The sequence below is a fragment of the Thunnus albacares genome, chromosome 14, assembly GCF_914725855.1.
Source record: "Thunnus albacares chromosome 14, fThuAlb1.1, whole genome shotgun sequence".
Lineage (NCBI taxonomy): Eukaryota > Metazoa > Chordata > Actinopteri > Scombriformes > Scombridae > Thunnus > Thunnus albacares.
The window spans coordinates 9274660-9300755 of NC_058119.1; the positions used below are offsets into that span (position 1 = coordinate 9274660).

Consider the following 26096-nt stretch of genomic DNA (forward strand, 5'->3'; position numbering starts at 1 on the left):
GCTGGACACCAGGAAGCAGGTAATTATTTCTGCCCTCCTCCCCCCATGTTTTCATGTGAAGTTCAGTCACATACACCAATGGCTAAAGGGTTACTGCAGGATATCTCCTTTGTTGACAATTTTACTGTCTTTTTGAATGGACCTCAGCTTTTTAAATCAGGTGGCCTCTATCCTTCCCAGGAAGGCTCACGCCCTTTATCAACAAACATCAAACTGACCTTGCGGTCCTGTAAGGCTTCTCTTACCTGCTGACTGTCGGAAAACACTTCCTCTAGCAGCTTAGCCAGTCGTACATGCAATGTCATTACATCCTGTTTTCAGTCTAATTTTATCTCTAGTGTTGGCATCACCACTCATAAGTGGCATGGTCAAAATGGTGTAAATCATCGTGGTAATCGTAATTCCCTGTGACTAATTTTATGACTAAGAGCCTGGCTTGAGAAATGAGACTACTAATGAAATTTTAGTTGATACTCCTCTGGACTTCCTAAACCACAGAGGTCTTGGATTAATCCACATGATTGTGAGAAGCTTGGTACCAAAACAGGACTCCATTAGAATGGGTCCAACAAACCAATCCAGATATTTTAATTCTAACAGATACCTGGTTGTCTGATAAAATTAAGGATTATGTCATTGCACTTGAAGGTTACAATACAGGGTGGGCCGAACCACAAGGGGGGTGAGTTGTTATTTTTGTGAGAAACTCTTTTGCTGTCTCTGTGTTACCTCTGTGTCTCTGCCAAAAGAATTTGAATTACTAGCATTAAATGTCTCTCCTTCTTCTTCTTAAACCCTAATAGTAATATGGCAGTAATCAGGGTCTATCGTCCCCCTGTCTGTTCATCAAAGTGATAAGATAAATTGATAGATAAATTGTTAAATCTTATATCTGAGTATGAGGCTTCTGAAGTTTTGCTCATGGGTGACCTTAACCTTGACTGGTTATCTTTTCTCTCTGAGGGGTTAAAAAAAATCACTGTGTTGAATTAAATTTAACTCAGCTCATTTCTTCACCTACTCGACCAGAAACCAGAAATCCAGAAAAATCGACCCTGATAGATATAATCCTAACAAACAAACCACATAAATTCACAGCCAGTGGTGTGTTTGCCCTAGACTTAAGCGATCATTGTCCAATTTTCTACATTAGAGATTCCAGACAAAAAAAGATTCCACCACATATTATAAAGAGAGACTTTACACATTTTGCTGAGCAGGCTTTTCTTTGTGATTTATTTCTCAGTGATATCACATGGTTATGTGCTATTCCTGACCCTGAATTAGCCCTAAGCCATTTCACAGATGTTTTTAACTTTAGCAAATAAACATGCTCCCTTTGAGAAATACAGAGTAAAAAATAGATTGAATGCTTGGTTCACACCTGAAATCTCAGAGATGCTAAGGTTAAGGGATGTAGCATGGGCAAAAGCACAAGGCTCAAAATCCTCTATGGATTGGCAGATCTTTTAGACAGTTGAGAAACAAATGTGTCAGGACAATTAGAAATGTTAAGTCATGTTAATTTGTTGATACTCTTTCTGTTTGTAGTAGTAATCCAGCAAAATTTTGGAAATCCATTTAGTCACTAAATCATGGTCATGTTTACTCTCTACCCAAGCATCTTTCTCTAGATTCTGTCCTTGTCTCAGGAAAAGAACAAATCTGTGACATTTTTAATGGTCATTTTATTTTTTGCGGTCACCTATTTGAAAATCCAAATATATCTACAATTGCCTCAGTCGAGGATGGGAGCAGTTGTAATAGAAATAGCCCTTTTGGTGAAAGATTTCCCCTTAGACAGTTCTCTGTTAAAGAGGTATTTGATGCCTTGGCCTCAATTGACCCAGAAAAGCACATGTAGTGCCTCTGCATAAAGGTGGTGACACCAGCGATCCAAACACTACCACCCAATCTCCAAACTGTCATGTTTAGCTAAAATCTTAGAAAAGCTCATCAATAATCAAATGTGTCACTTTCTATCTGTGCATTGCATTTTCACCCCCCATCAGTCTAATTTTGGACCTGGACATAGCACTTTGACAGCAGCATATAAGGTAGTAAATGATATACTGTAATTTGTTCTCTAGATAGGAAGGAATGTTGTATTGCCCTGTTCATTGATTTGTCAAAAGCATTTAACACAGTGGATCATACTCTACTTTTGGATACACTTGGATCAATTGGTTTTGACACAAATGCATGTAACTGGTTTGACAATTATCTATCTATCTGGCAGAACTCAACCAATAGTTGCAGACAGTCATCAATCTGGCTTCCTTGAAGTTACAAAAGGGGTGCCACAGGGCTCAAAACTTGGTCCTATACTGTTTACATTGTATATAAATGACCTCAGCTCATTGATTAGCCACAGCTCTATTCATTATTATGCTGATGACACAGTAATTTACTCTTTGGCGCCCTCTATTGACAAAGCTTTGTCTAAATAAAGTCAGATTTTTTGACTATTCAAAAGTCCCTTATTGAACTTAAGCTTTTACTAAATCCAGATAAGACTAATTACATGCTCTTCACCAGATCCCAAATAAAAAAATCCTCTAAATTTTAATTTAGTACAATATCTGGGGTTCAAATTTAAAAAGTCCCATGTTATAAGTACCTGGGTATCTGGTTAAATGAAAAATTATCTTTTAAAACTCATGTCGAGGAAGTGACTAAAAAACTTAGTTTTAAATTAGGTTTCTTTCAAAGAAATAAGCAGTGCCTCTCTTTTAACAGAAGGTTGCAGATTGTACAGGCAACATTTTTATCAGTACTTGACTATGCAGATGTAATTTACATGCATGCCGCTGCCCATACCCTCAAACCCCTTGGTGCTGTATCACAGTTCTCTTAGATTTATTACAGGTGACAGTTTTAGAACCCATCATTGTATCCTTTATGAGAAGGTAGGGTGGACATCACTTACAGTACCACTCGAAGGGAACAACAGTCTTTTTTTTAATTTATAAAGCCATCCGTCACTTTTAAGACTTAGAAATATGGGATACCACACTCGTTCACAAGAATGCATTACTTTGGATATCCCATATATGAACACAGAACTGGGAAAAACTGCATTCACCTATTATACTCCTTATAGGTGAAATAAGCTTCGGGACTCCCCTAAATCAGATTTTTATCAGGTCTTTAATCAGGTTTTTATCCCTAGAACATTTTAAGATCCTGTTGAGTGATATTTCATATAATGAATGCTCTTGTTTTTCATAATTGCGTCTTTTTCTTTGTGTTTTGTTTTTGTATTTTGTTTATATTTAGTATTTTGTCTTGTGTTTGTGTTGTATTTACGCTTTGTACATGATTGTTGATTTTACAGTTTTTACACTTTTTGTTATATGGTTGTTTCTATTGTGTATTTGCAGGGCACCACTGGAAATGAGGGCCTCGCTCTCAATTGGTTTCATCTGCTAAAATAAAGGCTATCTATCTATCTACATTTCAATGTCCTCACTCCTGGGGGTCATTTACTCATCTTATTCTGCTCTTCAATTATTTATTTGTAAATTTGGTATCACTCGAGATCTCTCTTGGGGACAAAATTATACTCTCAGCAGGGAATCAAACCTCCAGCTATAATGAGTTTGGTATTCATCAGCACTTGTGCCAATGGCAATTAGGGATGTAATGGCTCCCAGACCAAAAACCCCCACACCACAAAGTATGCTGGGTGGAGACGCTCAACAAGCTGAATCTCTGTAGTACAACTGAATGAGTGTGTGAAGACTTTGTCAAGGTGTCAGCTGAACTAGGTGTTGCTTTAGAGCTCATGTCACGAGAATAGGCCTTTTCAAGAATATGCATATGGTTTTGTTGTCATGACATGACTCTAGTATCATGAGTATATGCTAGAAATATCTCAGAAACCAAAGAGATGGCCATCTTGACTTTGAAGTAGACAGTAATTTCTAATCCCCTCCAGCTAAAGAAATGGTAATGTGCTGTTTGTGGGCTATCAGTTTCTAGCTAGCGTGTGCCAGCCCCTTATTACCAAATAGGATGACAGTTTAATGAGCCCCTTGCTTGGTGTCAGCAACACATTGTGAAATTGCGCCTGCTGCCATATTGTGTGCGCCCACTTGAGCATTTGAGCAAGGCGCACAACCAATCATTAACTTGCCGTCTCTTCCCACATGGTGACGTGTTACCCACCTGATTCCTATTCCTTTGTTTAGCCTGAGCATTTGCATGTCACTGGTTTCCCAGCCTCCGTGTCCCCGAGAGCTGCATTATGCTGTTTAAGGCACGCAGTGTATTTAGGATACTATGGTGAACTTAAGCATGCCTTTAGTGGTTGTCAGGGGAGAGATTAATGCTATTCCTGCCTGTTTAGCAAGACAAGGAGTGCAGAAGTGCAGCTAAAATCACGCAAGTGATGGAGTTTAATACCCACAAGTTAAAGGAATAGAAACATAACTGCTTTTGCAAGTAAATAGAATAATGTAAAATTACAATAATGTAAAATATGGACCTTATATGAACAAAAATACCAGGTCAGTGCTTATACAATAAATACCCGACATTAACTCAAAGCAACTCAGCCTAACTGTAACAATGAAAGGGTGCCCCCTAGTGACACCAGAACATGCATTCAAGACAAGACAATGGCTCAACACTTATGGTGACACTGCAGCCACAGGCCGTAATGATCTGGATAACAGAGGATGTTAGCTGGTTGATTGCATGCCTTAGGGTTGCAGCAGGAACCCAATCCACAGCTACAGTCTCCGGTCATTCACTACCCACTCTGGCCTCACTTCACCGATCCCTTTCCTCTCTCCATGTGCCCGTCTCAGTGCCTCAGAGAGTGAAGTGACCTTTTTTAGAAATCTCCCTGTGACTGATGGACTGGAGAGAGTAGCACTGCAGGTGGTGCCGTCAAAATCCATTTATCTCTCTGCCAGTGCCAGGAGGCCAAACCAATCGAACCCCCCACCCCCCACCCAAAAAAGAAAAAGAAACCAAGATCCTTCTTTAAGCAGCATTCACATCTCTTCGAGTCTGAGAGTGTGTGAGCGCTGATACATCATGTCTGCAGTGAGTGGCTCGGAGGTAATTGGCTACTTCACACAATCTAAAGCTCATTTCCCCTGCACACCCCACCACCCCTCCTCCTCTTAACAACTGCCAATCCTGCTGGTAACTCATTTGATGCCGAGTCCCCACTGACAGCTGATCACTTCTCCTTCATTTGGGAGAAAAGTTATTGTCCATTGATGTCCTCCCGGCATGGAGCAACATCAAGAGAGGACTTCTTTTTCAAAAGCTCTAATGATTCACATTTTAATTGATATTTAAAAGGTGTTTTTAAAGTGTGAGAGAGCAGTACCTTTCAAAAATACAACGTATGTTTTCTTGTCTCAGTGGGCAGGTAAAAAACCCACCGGTGTTCTTTCAGATAACAGTGAGTTTATATCATTTTAAGTTAATTCTATATTTATTTAATGAGCCAGTTAGTAACTGTCATAAATGTTTAGAAAACTAAATGTTATCTGCAGTGGGAATGGGAAGCGCTGATATACAACAGCACTGTTTTGCTTGTGCACAGTAACTGCTATGTTCCCAGATGCCATTAAAGTAAAATCAATGTTTTAAATCTTGTCAGATATTCTTAAGGTTTTACAGTTTTGAATGAAATTTGGGTGTGGAGAAGGGAATACACAACAGTTAAAAGAATAGTCTGATCTTTTGGGAAATACGCTTATTTGCCTTCTTGCAGAGATTTAGATGAGATGAATGAATCTCATCTCTGCACATTAAATATTCAGCTACATCCAGCAGCCAATTAGCTTAGCTTAGCACAAGACTGGACACAGAGGGAAACAGTTAGCCAAAGGTCTGTCCGAAGGTACAGCCGTACAAAAAACTAAGTGTGTAAACAACAAATTTTGATTTTATGGGGGATTATGTATGGGACTACTTCGTGTCCGGGAGCAGTGACTTCCTGGAGTCTCTGCTGGTTGCCTGGAAACCCTACAGTGCTAATCTATGGTAATCTAATCGGCTAGATATGAGAGTGGCATCGATCCTCTCATTAAACTCTCAGCGAGACAAAGAATAAGCAAATTTCCCAAGATGTTGACCTACCCTGTTAAGTTATATAAATTTAACTACAAACATCTGTAAAATTGTCAATAGCCAGTCGTGAGAATTCTTTGTTGCCCTTAGAAAGTCTTTATTGCAGTAATGAGGATGATACATCTGCTTGATTATTTTCTACCTCTAGTTATATCTTTTTGTTAGCGGTTCCTCCTTTGGGAAGAAAACGATTCATGTGATCTTAATGCAAACTGGCCTCAGTGACTCACCATGCTGCGCCTCCCTCTGCTCCAGCTCCTGCCTGAGCTGCTGCTGCTGCTCTTTCATCCTGGCCAGCTCCTGGATGCTCCCTGAACTGAGGCTGTGCAGCCTTTTGGCCAGAGCCTCCAGCCGGTCCCGCTCCAGGTACACCGCCTTCATCTCAGCCTTCAGCTCCTTGGCGCTGCTGAAGTCATTACCTGCACCAGTGCACCACAGGAGGACATTATGCTTACACCACCCATTGATGAGCAACTCAATCATTAATGGTGTAATTAAGTGAGGCTAATGGCAGGAGATTCAAGTAAATGAGGTAAATAAAAGATGTGAAATGTAGGAAGGAGTGGATTGGGGTGGGGCTGAGTGGAGTGTCACCTGAGATGGCCGCCAGTTTGGCTTCATGCAGCGCCAAGAGCTGAGTTTCGGTCTCGCTGACCTTCCTCCTCAGGCTGCTGCCCAGCCTCTGACTCATGACCACCTAGGGAAAAGACAGAGAAGAAGAGGTAGAGCAGAGAGCGGGGGGAGGGTGGTAACTAACAAAACCTTTGCAGACACATGGATCCCACAGGATGCATAGAATTTCCAATTCCGCTTCCATTTTCTTTTTGACACACATTCTTACAAGACCTTACAGATTCATTTCCGTCCTTCTGCGCTCCCCTTGCTTTGAATACGCAGCAGAGCATCAACACCAATGTTAGTTTGTCTATAACCTTTAGAAAGAAAGGGAATGTGTCTCTTTTCACGTGGACAGACAGGGAAATGTGAAATCTCCATAAAAGATGCCATTAGAATGTCAGAGAGGAAAAAGGCCCTGAATGTCACAGGCCTGATGGGGATGCAACACCTCAGCTCTCCAGTATTCATAGAGGAATAGATGGCTTCAGATATAGCCTGTCTGCCCCTCATCTGCCCTCCCTCTGCCCTTTAAACCTCTGTTTTTTCCATTGTATTCACTTTGAGTTACAGGCAGATACAATCCCCATGGCGCGCTTTCCTCTTTTGAGGAACTATTTTCACCGCTCAAAGGGATGTGGAGCCGGATTTTCTGACATGTTATCTTCTTGAATCTGACACAGTTTTGTGCAACACTTTGAAAAGGCTGTCAAACAGGTTGGTATTTCTGAGGCAGAACACCTCTCCAGGGAGTTTTCTTCCCACAAGAAGTATAGAGTTGTTTTTTTTAGAGTTTTTTTCAAATAGGTTTGCATAATTTTATTTCACAAATTACATAAACTGGAAACTGAGTGTTTTTCAAACTGTAGAAATTCTGACATTGGTAATTTAATTTCAAAACATCAGGCTATTTCTCAATTTTGCAAAAGTCAATAGTGAAAGTGAAAGTTACTTTCATGTGTTACTCCAGGTGTGCCATTTTCCACATGGTGGATATCTCATTTAGGAACAAAACTTTCATTTGAACCTAACAATGGACAATCTTGTGATTGTGTGTCTTTTCGTGGAAAACCTATATATTTCTTTTGAGGTACTGTAGCAGCATCAACCAACCATTTGATGACAGGTTTCTAAAGGACACAGATGACAGTAAAAAGGTCTTTACAGAGCTCTCTGCCTCCCGCTGTGCCCCCCTCCCTCTATCCTTGAACCACCACTTTTTACAGATTTCTGCTGCTTCTGGCTTTTTCCAGCTGCAGAGATGTGTGTATAGAGATCAGTGAGAGGGAAAAGCAAACTCCTGAGAAGCAAGAGGGAACTCCAGAGACACAGCACATATAAAGGGAAGCATGCAAAGCCATTCACACACAAGACACATAGAGAAAACCCACTAAAGCCATGATAGCTCAACAGACATTTCACATAGACACACAGCGCACACACATCTAAACTAAAATAAAGACTACTATGATTAAACTACTAACTCAAGTTGGCAGTTCAGTACTTTGCTTATTCAGCTGCTTATTTCTCATCAGAAATGCAGAAAAAATCAGAGCTGTATTTTTTGGCAGCATTATATTGTCTCAAAGAGGATTTTTAGACAGGGTTTATTCAAAAGGACATCTCCTGCTGCTTCTGACTCTTCCCATGATGCAACGATGGAGAGTCCACTGCCTTGTCAAATAGAAATAAGCACCTGAATACAAACATTTCCATTTAGTATGCCTATTTAACACACTGAAGCTGGCACACAGCACATACTTTCTATTTTGACTTACTTATTACATATTCATACACATTCACTCATTGTTGGCATGCTGAGAAAAGTCTGAGGTGTTACGGAATAAATCGTGTCAGAGGAACACAGCGCCTTACTTTAGCAGTGGCTTCCTTGATGGACAGATTCAATGCCTGCTCCTGCTCCTGGAGTCTGAAAAGGGAAATAAAAATGGTACAATGAATAGACGCAAATGCAAGGATTAACAGTTAAAGTTTACTCTTGTGTTTGCTCATCTGGTTGTTAAACACAGAATTTTCAAGAGAGTTACTGAATATTTTAAAACTTTTATAAGAAGTTCTCTGCCAAGGTCTCGTTAGATGCGTGAAAGAATAAGAGTAGACACTAATTACTCAGTGATAAATTTACATCCTTGTATCTGCAGTGGACCCTTAAACAGCATGAACTTCAAGCAAGAAATCTGTAAATATCCACAAACGGGAGTTTTACATGCTGTCTAGTTGAATATAAATGTCTTTATATTCATACTGTGCACAAACATGAAAGCACAAAACCTGTATTTTGAGTTGCGCAGACCTTATTTCTCGTGCAGAAGTAAAAATGAGGGCTGCAACTAATGATTATTTTCATTATCATTATTTTTAAAAAATGGTGAAAAACTGTTTCCCACATTCCAAAGCGATCATCATAGTAGATGAAAAAAATTGAAAATAATCACATCTGGAACCAGTGAGTTTTGGTTTGGATAATCAATCAATCATCCAAATTGCTGACTATGAATTTTCTGTCTATCAATGAATCCATTTAGTGATTGTTTTAGCTCTAGTAAAAATAAATGTATCCTTGAAGACAAACCTCATGTTTATGTGATCAAATACCTCGTGATTCCACAATAAAACATAGTGCAACTACAGGCAGTAGGCACCAAGAGGTCCCGCCTGTTCCTCATTCTCTATCAACTACTACTGTAAGTAGAGCTAGACCGATAAATCGGCCACGCCGATATTAGTTTATTGCAGATGTACAGCATGTCGGCAGATAAGGAACAAGAAACTATAGAACAGACATGCTAAACTGGATTTGAGGTAATTTAGAAACAGTGTCTCCATTACATAGTTTGTCCACCAGAGAGCACTGACAAATAGATTATTCAGCCGCTCAGTAGGCATCTTGGTCACAATTTGGAAAAAAAAATCTAAGGGATCCTTATGAAGATTGTTTGTTTATCTTAAGCATTTTTGTTTAAAAAATTACTATCGTCCAATATATCAATATCAGACTTTTTAAACAACCAAATATCAATCCCAGTATTGGCCTCAAAAATCCAGTATCAGTGAGACTATACTACTAAATCATCAAGATAACAACCCTACCCTTTACTTCTAATTTTTAAATGCAAATGTAATATAAGAACCTGAGAAAATGCTGTCTCCAAAACCACTTTCTAAAATTAAGTTCCTATTGTGCATAAAAATCCAAAAGGCAGCTGAGCTGAAAGCTGATGATTTGTTTCTAAGTCACATGCTTGTATCTGTCATTTCAATATGACCCGTGACACGTTTAGTTGACTGAAAGCTTTATTTACTTATAATTAACAACCTGTGAAGCAGCTTTCATGATAACACGAACAGATAATATAGATTCATTTACTGTAGGTGTATTTGTTGTCTGGCCCATTAGATATAACTGTATAGATCAATATTTCAGCTATCAAGGGTAAATGTCATATAGGTATTAAAGAATGTAATTACTGTGTGTAAACATGCAAACAAGACAAACCATTAAGGTCACATTATTTGGTGACAGGGAAATAAATCAATTAGTAGATGGAAAAACGGAGCATAAAATCTATTACGCACGACACAGTCACCTTGAAATCGTCCCAGTCGTCTCATATCACAAAATCAGTTTGCCCTTTAAATGTTATTCTAGCTAATGCTCAGGGTGAGTCAGAGAAAAATGTTGTCTCTGAACATCAGTGTTACAGCGCCCTTTTTTCAAGGATGCAGCGCCTCTGGACAGTGTGGATTTCATTAATCCAACACCAATGAAAAAATACACCTTGATATGAGAGAGAAATGTCCTGTTTTATTTGGAAAAGGGAACTGCAACACAATCATCATGCTGACCCCAGGGTGCCCCACCTGGAGCTGTGCAGCTGAATATCCAATCTGAGGTCACAATTTCAATCAGTAACGAGAATAAATGCGTTCCAGTTGGGGTGAGAATATGTCAGATCCATTTATGCCAGTGATGGTGGGTCACGCCACTGAAAAGGCGATAAGTACAATTTACATGTCTTTCTAACGAGTGGCAAGACAGAGAGGCTTGCCACAGTGCTCCCTCGCAAGCTATTAACGTCAGAGGATATGATGCAAAGTAATCATTTGCATCTGAGAAAAAACCATTAAAATTCAAAGCAGGTGTGAGAGAAGAGGATTGAAAACACAGGGGATGCAAGGAATAAAGAAAAAGTAGTTGTGGCTGCTTGATACATCCTCTCTGAATCTGTAGCATGAACATTACTCATAAAGTCTTAAAAATGGTTACATTAATTTAGCTTTAGCTTTTTCCTCTTCACTTGTCAAGCTCTTCTATGCAGTTATTTGAGATGTTAACTTGGTTGAAGCAAGAGGTGAGATTTTCACTCAGATCCACTTTCTTGGCATGAAAAGACAAGACAATCATGCTGTAAGGATTTTTTTTTCAAAATGCCACAGTTTGACAGAGGATGAATGAAGCTGGGAGGCAAAGATCTGCACTGACACAACCTCCTCCAAATGAACTAATTTGATGATAAGAAAATGCGTGACATGATGTAAGGCAATATTCATGGCCTGATGACTGACGTGTCACTGCAACTCACAGCTCTTTAGCATCTCCACCTGGTGACCGACAGTACTGCAGGTACTCTGAGGACAATCTACAGCATGAAAAGAGGTCAATCTAGGGAAAATATGGGGTTTATAAACTCATTGTGAGTGTGTGTGCACGCGTGCGTGTGTGTGTGTGTATTTTCAAATAAATGTGAAACTATTCAGCTCAATCGTCTTTACTGTTCTTACTCTGCAACTCACTGGTGTTTTCCAACATTGCTGCCACTACTGATGTGTAGAGTAAATTAATAATGGGATTAGATCTGCAATTTGTTGAGCAACAGAAAATTTATTTAGGAAACTATTGTGATAATCGATTAATTAATAATAATTGTATAATAATAATAATTAATTAATTTTTTAAGGAAAAAATGCTAAAATTTTCTGGGTCTAGCTTCTTAAGTGTGAATATTTTCTGGTGTCTTTAGTCCTCTATGATAGTAAATTGAGTATCGTTGGGTTGTGGACTGTTGGTTGGGACAAAACAAGACATTTTATGCTGCATCTCGACAGATTTTCTGACATTTAGTCACCAACTGACTAATCGATTAAATTATAAAAATAATCGACAGATAAATCGATACTGAAAACATATGGGATAGAGGACAAAAGTAACTGTACTGCTAAGTAAAAAAAAACAAACAGTTTTTATTGATCTATACAAGACATCGGATGTCATATTTCCCAGACAGATTTCTGTTTAAAAGTAAAATCCAGTGTAATGTCAGAGATTGTGTGATGTTAGTTTCTTATTTCAACCTGAAGGATATATTTTTCATATATATTTTTTAATATTATAGAAACATTATTTGCAAACATCATTCAAATAGGTCACATCAATTTTTCTACATTTTCAGCACAATCAGGTGCTTAAAACCTATAAAGTCTCTTGAATAAAGTGACCTTCTTTAAAATGCAATTTAAACAAAGCCCATACAAAAAAGCCTCTCTGTACTTGTTGAATGTTGTCTTTTGAATTGTATCTGTCCTTCAACTGACAATGAAATAAAATGATTGTTTCCTTTTCACTGCACATTTTCAGCAGCTAAATGACTGTTGCTCTCTTATTTGACTCACGGAGGATGCAGTGACTGTTTTCTGTATTAATATTAATATTTACCATTGTTGATGCTTGTTTTGTTGTTGCATATGTTGGCTGTTTGATAAATGTAATGTCAGGATTTCTAAGTTTTCTGTCTGTCATTTTCAAATTGTTAGAATATTCATGACCTAGACTGTAATGAATATTTGAGGTTTATTTTATGTATCCCATCTTGTGTACAATCTTAGTACATGAATAATAATAAAATATATAATAAGGCCAACCTGCAGCCGATCAAATCACTTACAAGTAAAGACAAAGCATATGGCGGCCCAGTCAGCAAATGATTTGCACAGTGTGGGTGTGAAGGCAAATGTCAAGTGCAACCAATCGAAGTTTGAGCCCAGAGACCAACAGGGAAAACCACCACACTAAGGTGTAAAATGCACTTGTATAAGGTGTGAAAATGTTTCTTTGCAGAACACTCCAGGGTGCAATATGACATTTACATTTTCCTCATACATTTGCACATTTTCTCAACTATGTTGGACTGCATGGGTGAAAAGCATATAAGCATCCTGGACCCGTAAAAGCTTGCAATATGTCTAAAGATCTGCAGTGAATGCTTGAGTTTCCTCATCTGAATTTGACTTTTCTCATGAACTGATCAGACTGCATAATTTCCACTAAATGCAGTCTGGTGTCAGTAGAATTCTTAAGAAAAACCACAAAATGTTTGAAAGGGAAAACTAGCCAGTAGCTATATCTGTATCATATCAGCTCTTATTCAAATACTTAACCTACATATTCTTCCTGCACCTCAGAATGTAAGACAACCTTTCAACAGCCTAACTGATTGCACAGTTTGTCGTGTGTACGCAACCACATCTTGCCAGATCCCTAATGTACTTTAACATTAATCTAAACAAAAATATTCAGAGTAAGAAGTGGTTAAATATTCTTCATGCATATCCAGTGATGCTGACCTGAGCATGGAAGGTGGAGGAGAGACGGAGATCTGCGTGCGGTTTTCGGAGGTGACAAGGTCCTGCAGGGTCCGGCTCATGTCGCGGAGCTGGGCCACAGTGCAGCTCCTTAGCACGGAGCCCTCAAGCTCCTCAGCCTCCACCTGCTGCTCCTCCTGCTGGATCTGCTGCTCCAGGCATCGACTGCGGTCCTTCAGCTCCGCCAGCCTCTGCTGCAGCTCCTCTACCTCCACCTGCATTACAATCCATGGCTTAATTCTTCTGTGTTAACTCATCCATTTCAGATATTTTTCGGTTCTCTACTGTCTGTATGACGGACAGAGCATGATACCTCTCCCTATAGTAGGACTTTAATTATTACAACATTGAGAACTACAGTATATTTAGCAGCTATTGAAATATTTAGCAGTATATATTTCATTTGCTATGAAGTCTCTCTATAAATTAATTGCATTTTATCTGCATTTTTTGGAGTGAGTTTCATATTTGTATTATTAAGAATGATATTAGATTATCAGATTAACCTGGTCTAAATTAATTAATGAGGTTCACTCTTATGGATATTTAAATAATTTTATGATTTTTCATTTCAGGACAAGCCAGGGATATATAACACACACATATGTGACACAAAGCACCAGAACTGATCTGTGTGACATTAGACGAACTGAATTCACCTCAACCATCCGTTTCTCTTGGATCAGACGATGTCTTCGATGCAGTGGACCCTGAGACGAGTCAGACCGCTCCCCTGCATCAGGCTCTGCACTCTCCCTGCCAACCAGACACAAAAAAACACACACACAGTCACTACACATGCCTCTGCAACAGTGTTTTAACATGTTTTAATTATAACTTTGGTAGATGGAATCTTCCAGTGTTTTGGTCTCTGAGCAGGAAGTTAATACTTATTGTACCATTACCAAGTCTGCTTTTCCTAGTCATTCAGAGGTGAGCTATGACGAAGGTGAACCCTAAACCTTGGAGGCATATTCTGCCCTAGTGTTTCATGCCCAGCACACATTTTAAAACTGCAACGCTGAGATAGGAAAAAAAAAAAACGTAACTATTGTTGTTGAGCTTTAGGCTACATTTTTTTTCCGGATACACACTGCAGAGGCCCCACCTGATTTCCTTCCTGTTATAAGAGTCTATTTTTGACAGCTCTTTCTCACTAACTGCTCTGTCTGGCACCATTTTAAAGGAGGAAAGATCATGATCATGATCACAAGACATAGAGCTACATTCTTGGACAAACTGGGGTCTCTGTCAGTGTCTGAACTCCAGGACAGGACAGTTATGATGTTAAACAGACACATACTCAGTTAGCAGCAGGTAGAGTTAGCATCAGCAACTAGCAGCCCTGATGTTTCTCATGTTCTTGCATATTAACATTTTGGCTTTCATTGCCGATTTTTTAAGTAGTCAAAACATTAATTATTAACAACAGCAATACTAACTGTGTAATTAAACTTAGCAAGCTAGCTGTCTAGCATGGTAAGTTTTAACTCAGTTGGTGTTTGTATCAGTGTCATTCATAATTATTTTTATGAAATAATGGGGGTTTCGAAACTTAAGATTGAGCAACATTTCATGATCTTTTCAGCTCCTTTAACCACAGTCACAGAACAGTGAGGTCACATGGTAAAGAGGTGGAACCTGATTGGTCCTTTTGCCTACATTTCAAACACTGATTGGTGCTTTGCAGATGGAACCTTATAGCATCAAGTTTGAGATTGATTTCTGAAATAAAACCTTTTCTTTTTTCCTCAAATTTTAGGGCCTATAATGCAGAAAACAAAAAATAAACCTACACTAAATGTTGTCAAAGAATAGTTGAGTCATGTGAGTAACTCATTTTGTGACAAAATGTCAGATAGAAATTTATTCAAAGGCCACTAATCGTATAAATAAAATGCACAAAACAAGCACTGTCATAAAATGAAATCTGAAACAAAACAGGGAATCTTCTTCTTTTTTTTTTTAAATTGACCACAACTCATGCCACTATGCACTTCACAGTGATTAACATCTGAATATTAAACATGTGATTCTGCATGCATTATGGATACCATTACACTTTAATATCAAAACAGTAGCTAGTGACTCTAATTATAATTCAGCCTGTAACAGACAGTCCTAAAACCCACTGACAAAGAGTGATCATAATGTTCATTTCTGCTGGGTGTGACCAGTGTGATGCCATTGTTGGCTGACTGACCTGCGTTGACTGCAGTCTGCCCTCTGGAGGGCGCTGTGCACCACCTGTCTGAGCCGCTCAAGGAACAGAGCCACGCTGTGTTGTCTGGAGGGTAAACCCAGCTTAAGTGATCCTCGCTCCCTGCGCAGCTCCTCCAGCTTTTTCCCAAAACGCTCAGCTGAAAAGACACATACACACACACTAAATAACATGCAGCATCATGTGCTAAAACAGGCCCGTTATTAGGAGTTGTTTTCAGGTCAGAAGGTCAATCAGTTAATGACTGTACAGAAAGTAAATTACTGTGCAGGTCATAATAACTATGACATTAACTGAAATAACATGACAGCACACATGACTCCTAAATTAATTGCCAATGATGACTAGAAGGCACTTAGAGAGAGCAAACCACTGCCAATACTGAAAAATGTTAAATTTAATGCTCACTGCTTCATTTCTTGACCCTGTAAACAAACCTGACCAATTTGGAATCAACCCTCTCTGTTGGGCTAGCAGTTAAAGCTAAAAACAATAACCATCCAAAGGTAAAACATGCAGATCTTCCTCAGCAAGAAAATCAAATCAACCGTGTTATTTTTGTTCACATTTCTCTAACCTTTCAGACATCCTGCTGACAGTCATACAGAAAATTAGGTTAACAGGGGTGGGAAAAAACTTTGAAATGTCAGGCAGAGGTTTGTGATGCACAATATCAAAGGGCAAACAGAAAAACCTGAAAAAGATACTGACCCAAATAATCACTGCGCCTAAATAGTTCAAGGTCTACAGGACACCAAAAGCAGATGTTGGTACTTATTTCTGTCACAAGGACCAAGAAATGGGTCAGAATACAGTCCGTTCCTCTTTACTTTCCTCTGGCAAACTTAAAAACATATTCAGGTCAAACATAAATAAATGCAGTTGTTTTTTTTAACTTTCAAAATGCAGTCCAGATCAATAGTGTTAGGTTTGAGGACTCATTGATTCTTTCCCACACAGTCTTCAAAGTTAAAATATCAAAAGCTAGACAATACATCAATAAGTGCTCATAAAGCTCCAGGTTTTCTTGTAAATACATTTTAAATTTGATTCAGTTTTACGTAATATCTGTGCTACTTTCAGTAGTTTCGTGAGGTCTAGTTTTTAGTTTGCTCACTAATCTGATAAGGTGAGCAGGACAACTACGTAAGACCAACTGTGTTTGAAAGATACTATGTCACTGGGGAGCTTTAATAAAAACCACTGAACTCTGCAGTAAGTTCAATGTGAAATGTATGTCAGCAGAAGTGAACAAAAAAAATTTCTTCAGCTCTAATTAATATGTGGCCTTCTGTCCTCACGTGCTTTATGAGACATTTCAGTATCATCCACATCTAATTCAGTTAGCAAGAAATCCAATAAAGGCAACTGGGTAATTTCCCATATCTTCTCTCATCTTGAACACACACGTCAAACCGATAAATATCTGGATCCTGATCGAACACGCCAGCTCAATCTTGAGATCAATAATTTTATCCCACAGAGTTACTGTATGTCAAATCATTGCAGCTTTATGTCCACTCAGTCTATGGTGCTTTTTTCTGTATACTGTCCTCCTTTCAATATCTCAAATTAAATTTTAAAAACTGTGTTAGGAATGTTCAATTTGTTTAAAATATTATGTTTCTAAAAATGTTAAAAGAAAGGCATATAAACATGTCAGTTGAAATAAAGTTCTCTTCCTCTTAACACAATCCTGCCACTAGTGTTGTGCAGTATCAACAAGAGCTGCAATGACCTACTTATCAAAGCAAAGGCTCAACTGAAAGTCTTAAGTTCACCTGCGTCATAGTCGTCATCCAAAATGGCTTTCTGCTGGAGTCTCTGCAGCTTCAACATCATGGACTCAATCTGAGAAGGAAATACAATAGAAAGAAGAAGAACAGATTACCCAACAGTCCAGAGGTCAATGCTCTTTAAACAGTTGCCACAGGCCCCCCCAAAAAAAACCAAGTGTGGGTGCAATGACCGTCATTTCAAAGTGATACCAGGTCAGCAAATTGAGGACTGGAGGATGAAGTTTAAAACATTCATTACTGAGCTCAGACTGTATCTCATGAAGGAAGACTAATCGACCTAAGTAAATGTTGATAAAGTTATATTTTTACCATGTGCTAACATTCGTTTATTACAGCCAATTAAAGAGATTTCACCTCTGTTTGGTTAGTAAACTCTTATGCATTAGAGCGTTGGTTGCCAACCTGAGGTCAGGGGCCCCAAAGGGTCACAAGAGGGGTCTTGAGTTTAATAAAAAGAAAAAAAATTAGGCCTCAAAAAGTATTCAAATTAAACTACTTGAGAAGATAAAACTCACCCTTTGCTATGTAATCTTTGACCCAGTTTGCTTTTCATCTTAAAGGAATAGTTTAACATTTTGGGAAATACAATTTTTGGCTTTTTTTGACTGTCTGTAGAGTAAATATGAAGCTCCAGCCAGCAGTCAGTTATCTTAGCTTAGCATAAAAACTGAAAACACAGAAAACCACAATGTTTACTTTTTACAGTTTTTGTGCAGATTAAACAAACAAGATATGACAAGTTAATTAGCTTTAGAGGTGTGGTTAGGTGGATACTGTTAGCTTTGGACAGTGCCAGGCTTCGCTGGTTCCCAATGTTTCCACATTTTAAGCTTAGTGTTTTGCAGTTTGACTGACTGTTTTAGTGTTTTGACTTCAACCCTGCATCTGATCCTCATATCTTAAGTCAATCATGCCCACCTTGGTGTGAGTTCGGTTGTTTTGGAGGCAGTCTTGCAGCACACCCTCGTACTTCTTCACCAGATTGTCCCAGCCTTGGTCAGGAGCAGGTGTGGCGCTCTCATAGCCGGAGGTGACAGAGGAAGCGGAGGCGGTGTCTGAGTCCACTGACAGTGAGGATGTGACCTCTATGTCTAGAGATCGGGAGTCGCAGTCAGGCAGGTCAGATGTTACCTCCCTGCCACTCCATAGACATTCCCGCCAAAACCTCCCAACTAATGACAGCTCCTCTCTCTCTGCCTGGCTGCCAAGAGCAGAGGAGGGCAGTGGCTGGACAGTAGTTGACTGCTTTGAGACTGACTGCTCAAGAGACAAGGTTGCTGGTTTTGTGTGAGGCGAACTAGGTGCTTTAGTTGACTGATTAAGTGGTTCTGGTTCCTGTGATGGTGTGGCAGTGGTGGTGTCAGTCCCCTGGCTGGAGTTGAGAGACTGTTGGATGAAACTGAAGCTGGAGTTGAAAGAGTCTGCTGGGGAAGTCAGCCTGGACTGAGGTGAAGGTTGAGGTGCTGGGCTTGGGTTTAATCTGTGTTCAGTCCGTGGCAATGAGGAGAGATGGTTGAATGTACCGTTAACGGCACTGCAGTTCACAAGGGAGAGAGGAAAGTTCTTGCTCTGACAGGAGCTACATGCGAGTCTATCAGGCTGTTGCTGATTCATTACAGACATTTTAACAGCAGGTGTTAGACTCATCCTCTGAGCATTAGGTGTCTCAGTGATGTCAGTGTGACGTCCAGGTTTTCCATTCCTAATGCAAGTGGTCCTCCCCTGCTCCTTCTCTTCCTCCTCCTCCTCCTCCTCCTCCTGTCCATGAGTAGTGCTCTGTAGTCTGGACTGCTCTCCTCTCATGTAACCTGGCCTTCGGTGGAACCTCTTACGGCTGGTGCTGCCAGCTGTCCCTGATGCTCTGCCACCTGTCAATGCAGAGATTAACCATTAAGCTGGACAACACGGTCATGAGGAAGATAAACAGTGAGCTCAGAGAGCTGGCAGGATTAACTATGCAGTCATGGAGTATATCAGGACAATGTGGCGCTAAATGTGGCAATTATAAGAGAATGTAAAACATCTTGTTAGTATTCAAAACCAAACTGACTTTCATTTGAGTCCACGATTCTACCCTTAAAGCCAGCATCGCTTACTGAATGAAAAACAACTTGGGCAGCTGTGTGACATTTCCCAGGGTTTTGCTCCAGCTGTTGGGAAATACCAAAGCCACATAGTCATGTTGAGTTAAGACACGCCTCTCAGTGTTATAGATGTATTAAGGAGTTTTACAGCCGCTTATTTTCCAATGATTGTGTGCAGGAAAAATGCTTTTTAGGCCAGTTTGCAGCATGTGACGGAACCAGAAGTTGTAATTTGGCCACTATGTCAAATTGGCCTCACATTACAGCATTGTTCCTGGGGGCTTGCTCGGTTTAAGAGTAAAGTACATTAGAAATATTTTCTGAAGTGACATTTGAATTGACTTTGACAACAAACTCATAGTGCTGTAGCAGTGGTTCTCTAACTGCAGTGTCTCTCCTGGAGACCATAGAAGCTTGTGTTTTTTATCATCTTATAAAGTTGTTATGGGGGAGCAACATTAGCATTTATTTGGCGTTGTGTTTCAGGCCACTAGCTCTGCTTTCGGTAACCACTAACTCCTGAGACAATGTCTGGCTCTTTAGCTGCTAAATACATCTATGTTCAACAGCTGGTTGCTAACTTTGTCTGTCCTTTCATTTGATGCCCAGCAGGTAGTGTACAGAGGGTTATTTGCTGAAAAAGGCTACTTGCTATAGCTAAAAATTATGCTGATAAGACCTGTGAGAGTGAACCAAAACAGTAAAGTTACGGTTGTAAATCCAAAACAATGGGCTGAAGGATGCTAAAACGCCCTGCAGAACTGAGTGGTAGCCTACAGCAGAGTCAGGTGATAATTCTCTGTGCGTTTGTCACTACGAGTAAAAATTTTTCATATTCTACGTTATTATTTGACCCATTGCTAAGATAAAGTTATTGATTAGTGCAGCTTTAATCCTCAGGTCCACAGTCAAGATAGTGAGAATGCCTTTTAATTTGTTGATAATTTTTAATTTGCACAGCAGAAATGTGTAGTTCATGTTTTTGATAATATTACTAATTTCTCCAATAATGTTAGTGGATGAATAAAATTCAATAGGGTTTAATGGGGGTAAGGGTCATGACAGAAATAATGACATAATGAGAAATTATAAAACATCATTGTGTTGGTCTGAAAGAGGAGCAGGATGATAAAGACTGGTTTGTGTTCAGACACCTGCTGTGGCTCCACACGATTAATACATATAATGTGTAGGATTCAGTAAAGGAGACAGGCTGAAATGTGGGGAATCAACAGCCCCTTTGTGTCCAGCTGCGTTGCTCTCTCTTTCACTTCTGGCTCTCAACTTTCTCTTCCCACTCACACACACACACACACACACTAAAGACACAGCAACACACTGACACACAGACTTTTGTACTGAAAACAGTGGGAGCATTCATACTACTATCATTGTAAAACCACTTTAAAAACCTGAAACGACACAACCAATTTTAGACTGTGTGTTTGTACATGCTAAGAACGTGATATTACACTGATATCAATTTTAATATCTGTTTTTGTCAGTTATATTTCATTTGTGCAATGGGAGGCCACTTATTCAACGTCTGTGTCTGTGTCTGCATGTCAAAAAAAGGAATGTAGGGCATCAAACAAACCATGACCACTAAAAAGCAACCACAGACCACTGCTCAACCCCCCATGACCTCCAGTGATGTCACTCCTAAACTATCCCATGTGACCGGAGAGGAAGAGAGACAAAAAGACAGCACTTAAGGGACAGTTGGGATATTAGACAGGATTCGGAGTGAGAGTAACATAGTGCTGTTGCCGTTGTACCCAGGTTGTGTATGTATGAGGACCCTCTGTCCACTGGGACCACCGCACTAAAGCTCAGGTTACATACAGCTCCATTAGTGTTTCTTTGCAGACGTGGCCACTGTTCCATAACCGATTTAAGAAACTCAACACTCTCTGTAGGTACCAAATACGACCGCATGCTGCTCACCATCTGGTGTGGTCAAGATATAACATAGACACCACTCCAGAGAGTCAAAGAGCTGGAAGAGAGGGACTTGTTGATAGAGAGTGTTACTGTATCCTCACTATGCTTCGATTACACAGAGATGGCTCTTCCCAGTAAAGGGGAAGGAAATGCCTCAGGGCCCATTGTGAGTGTCTATGTGTGTGTGTGTGTGTGTGTGTGTGTGTGTGTGTGTGTGTGTGTGTGTGTGTGTTGGGGGGCATCTACTTCATTGCTGAAGCCCTTCAGAGGTATGTCATTTTCTGCTTCCTGTCAGGCTTTGTGCCAAAACAGTTTGTCAGGAATTCCGGCAGAAACAGCAAATAAGGAAAAGGAGACCCAACCATAAGTACCTCGACAATAGCAGCCGTCTCTTTACAACTTGTTGCTGATGTTGAAGAAAATCTGAACAAAACACAAACACTTGTAGTATTCAAGAGCGCTGGTCTCTGGGAAAATTAAGCGCTTCAGCCAGACAAGGCCAGATTATTTACCTTTGGAGATTAAAGAGGCCCTACTCAGAGCCTTTAGGTTAAACACTGCATCTCATTGGTTGCTGAAAGTGCTTCAGCCAAAGAGGAGAGGAATGCAGAGGATCTCATAAAAACACAAACGTTTGAGGAACAAGCTCAGCACCCTCACACACACACACACCAGCAGATCTGCATGTCAGCAGCCTCCCGAGAAGCAGCACTGCCCCGCAGATGTGAAACACCTCGCCACTTGTGACCGACCACAACAGCAGAATTAAGGAAGTGAAAGTCAGCAATGAGTTTTAGAAGGGGTTTTTCTTTCCTTTTGACCATAAGTACACCAAATAGTTATCTGTCTATCAATGTATCTGGAAAAAGCCCATCATGATTATAAGGAATAATAATTATATATTATATATATTATATGTATGACATTCCAGTATTTCATCTCTGCTTTGCTGTGGAAAGTGGTGAGACATTTACAATAAAAAAAGCTCCACACTTCCTGTATGGTCACATGAGGATCATAAACCATTTGAATATGGTGGAGTTAGTGTAGTGGAGGTTCAGAAGTGAGAGACAAGAGACTGTGAAAAAGCATACACCACAAAATCCTCACTAACCGACTATTGTATTTGTGCGTATTGCAGTTAAATACTAATACCGTTAGTTAATACCTGACAAAAGTTATTTTTCACAACTATTATGTTGAACAACTAAGTATTCAAATCCCTTTAAATGGCCTCATCACTACCTAAAAGCCTTTCAGGGATTGATTTATTTTAGACGTGAACAATGTGTGAAAATGATAGCAAATGTAACTTTTTTTAGTTAATCCACTAACAATATGTATCAGGCAGTTGATCCCTTTTAGATACTGATAGTTGTAGTGTAGTAGTTATAAGGACATTTTTAAGTGTTTATTAATACAGAGATATAATTATGATTGTGATTATTCTCCTATGAAGACATATTTATATTATTACAGATGTGTTTTACAATATTGTCATTAATTTTCTGTTTATACACCAGCCTTCGTCTATGGGTGCCCACAAGAGGAGTTATAGTTCTTAACAAATACATTAATAAACACTTATATCTTCTAATATCTACATTTTAGTGTGTTATAAATTATTTATTAGCTGTTCATATACTGCTTATAAATGCCTAATATGGCAACTTAAAGTAAAGTGTTACTGATTTGTCACACACATTCAATACACTCAGCAGATAATACATTAATCTTACCAGCTGCCAAATGTTCACAATAGTCTAGCCAGTAAATGTACCTCTGTGCATGATATCAACCATGAGCTACCTGTTTGATAAGAATATTTGTTCTCATAAGTAGGCTACTGTATGTGACACACCTACTGAGGCGGTAACTTGGTTTTAGGGTGTCTCAATACTGTCTACATATTAACAGGAAGAACGAACTGAAGTCACTGCATCGCCCATCACTCATTCGAGAGGCTGACGGGTGGGGAGGCTTTGAACTTTGTATCTGGATGACTGGGTTTCCTCACACAAACCACAAATCACTCTCATACAGCAGACATTGGGAGTGAATGTAGGTGTGTACAACCAGATGAATGACTCAAAAACACACAGATTCTCCTCTTCTTTCTGTCAGGCCCTGGTTATTCAGTGCAAGCATCACACTGCATATCTGCATGTTGGTATGCAGGTCTTGTACCATATATTACACCTCTATTAGTGCCATCATATAGACACATGGGTGTTTTTTCTCCTCATCTTCTTATTAAGCCTAGTGTCATCACCCCTGGCTTACTTCTTTTCATTTTTCTTTCCTTTTTTAGTTATTTATCAGCCTATTTTTAAGTAATGTGGAGCTCCAAATGGAAATTGAAACTGCCAGTATGATCACTAAAACATCTACTGATCACTGCTGTTTGATACATTTGAAGATACAGTAAAAAGTATATAACTTTACCTTCCATGACTTCGCAGCGGTGAAGCAGAGAGTTGCTGTGACATCCCATCAGCCCAGCAAACATCTTTCCACTAATAACAAGCTCTATGTAGCCACAAGTCAAACACTATCAGATCCCGGTACATGCAGTCACATCGACCATGTTTTAGAAGAAGTGGAGCCAAGCAATAGGACTGATCTCATTTCCGTTGTGGAAAAGTGAAGCCAGACTGTTATTTTTATCCCCGACTTTGGAAAAACGTGTAAAACCGGCTTTTGCTGGCTCTCATTTGTCCATAATAAACATTTCCTGATACAAGTATTGATCCGTGTACATCAGATTCTTACATTTCTCCTCTGCGGCAAACAAGTGGCTTCAGTTGCGCATAAACAGGCGGTCTGGAGAGGAAAGATGGTCAGATTTCTAGTTGTGGGGGGAAATGGAAAAACATCCGATGATGTGCTGCAATGACAGACGTAACAGCCAAGATAAATCTCTGTCTATAAATTGGCTCATCGATCAGTTGATAAGTAATCCGTTATTCGCTGCGCCCCTGCGTCGTGCGTCGTGTTGGAGCAACGTGAGGAGCTCCTACGTGTTCGGGAATTTGACTCCAGACTCCTTCAGACCGCCTCAAAACCTCAGCAGGCAGCCTATGAAGCCTGCAGCGGACACATCACCGGATTAAACACTGCTGCTGTTTGTATTTATGCATGCTTTATTTCAGGAGCATTGTGTGAGTGCAGCTACTGGGGGGAAAGGACGGGTATTAATTGTGAAAAAACGTGCAGTCTGACTGCAACTCCTTCAACTCCATTAAAGTCATTAAAAAAGTTTTATAGTAGATGTTCAAAAGCACAGATGCAGTAACATTATTATTGTAGTAGTAGGCCTACTAGTTGTAGTGTAGCACATTTTAAAGTGTAAAAAGTGTAACGGTTACTTCTAGGGCTCTTCCATCGAGATTCAATCAACATTACGCAAAAAGATATCCAAAACTGGCTAAAAACTATAATTTATATAGTTCATTCAGCATGTTTTATGTCGTTTTATGCCTCACTGAGACAAGAATAATAGAAACTGTTGTAATAAAATGACTATTTCTTGTTCTGTTCTGTTCTATCATATCATTCAACATAGTTTACACATACTGTATGTCCCTGCATTGTTGATACAGAAACTGTTGGCAGTGTGTCCATAGCACAATGTGGCCATTGGATTTGGAGTTCAAATGATTATTTGCATGCACAAATAAATGTTGTTTACCCATAATACATTCTGGTGTCCACACAAAAGTGTGCCTTTGTTTCTGCAGTGAAGGAATGCACGAGGAGAAAAAAAACTATTGAGACCCCACATAGAGCAAAGTCTTTTCATCCTCTTTCCTACGCATCCAAATGCTCCTTTCATTCAGCTTGGCTGTGCTGCAGAAAGACAGACAAGACTCAGTGATGAAAGGCTCAGTTCACCCGACACAACAACAACAACAACAGTGACACAGTTAGGCTACACTCTGGAGGATAAGAGAGATGTGGGGCAGCAGGGATGAAATCCATTGATCACCTGCCCAGTATTAAAGATTAGAGCCACTTAATGTCCTTTGGCAAACAAATCAGCTAACTGCCGTGTTACTGGACAACAACTCATGACCACACAGTTCTCGCTTATGCTTAATAACTGGTGGGTTCAAGCAGAAGCCTTTCACTGACCTACAGTATCTTCCCCAACATTTCTAAATTAAATAAAACATCTCAAATGTTAAGTTGAAAATATTTTAGTTACTTGTTAACAAACAGATGTTGCCATAAATATTTACAAAAACAAAAGACAGTCAATGAAAAGTATATGTTTGTATGAACAAGTCAAGTATTTTTAAAAACGATATAGTTTCCTTCAGTTTTTAAAAAACATAGATTGGCAGCAGCTTGACATGCATGTGGGGTTGTGGGAGATGTCTAATACTGACATACTTACAGCTATCATTTATTCAGTTAATAAAAGCAACATATAAAAAAAAAAAAAAAAAACTAAATTATCTATTAATCCAATGATTCCAAACAGGGGCATGCTGGCCTGGAGGCAGCACCCATGACAGCAGAGCAAATGTGTATTAAACTTGAGTTGAAAAGACCTTTTGACCTTTCACATACAGGTGTAACTTATCATATTATTAATTGCTTTTTGCATTGCACTAATTACTGAAGGGAGGCAACATTAAGATTATTAGCTCCACCTGGGCTTTTACTGCTATG

The 26096-nt window shown here is 39.5% G+C and overlaps 1 protein-coding gene across 1 annotated transcript in view; it reads right to left on the bottom strand.

Moving 5' to 3' along the window:
• Positions 1-24439, bottom strand: part of disc1 (DISC1 scaffold protein) — a 50419-nt gene extending 25980 nt beyond the window's left edge. The window contains exons 1-9 of the mRNA XM_044373346.1: positions 23865-24439; positions 18310-19259; positions 17374-17443; positions 15575-15731; positions 14031-14127; positions 13354-13586; positions 8587-8641; positions 6691-6793; positions 6327-6515 (exon numbers count right to left, since the gene is read on the bottom strand). Coding sequence (XP_044229281.1) covers positions 6327-6515; positions 6691-6793; positions 8587-8641; positions 13354-13586; positions 14031-14127; positions 15575-15731; positions 17374-17443; positions 18310-19259; positions 23865-23928 — 1918 coding nt within the window. The 5' untranslated portion in view covers positions 23929-24439. The remainder of the gene's footprint in view (positions 1-6326; positions 6516-6690; positions 6794-8586; positions 8642-13353; positions 13587-14030; positions 14128-15574; positions 15732-17373; positions 17444-18309; positions 19260-23864) is intronic.
• Between the last annotated feature and the right edge of the window lie 1657 nt (positions 24440-26096).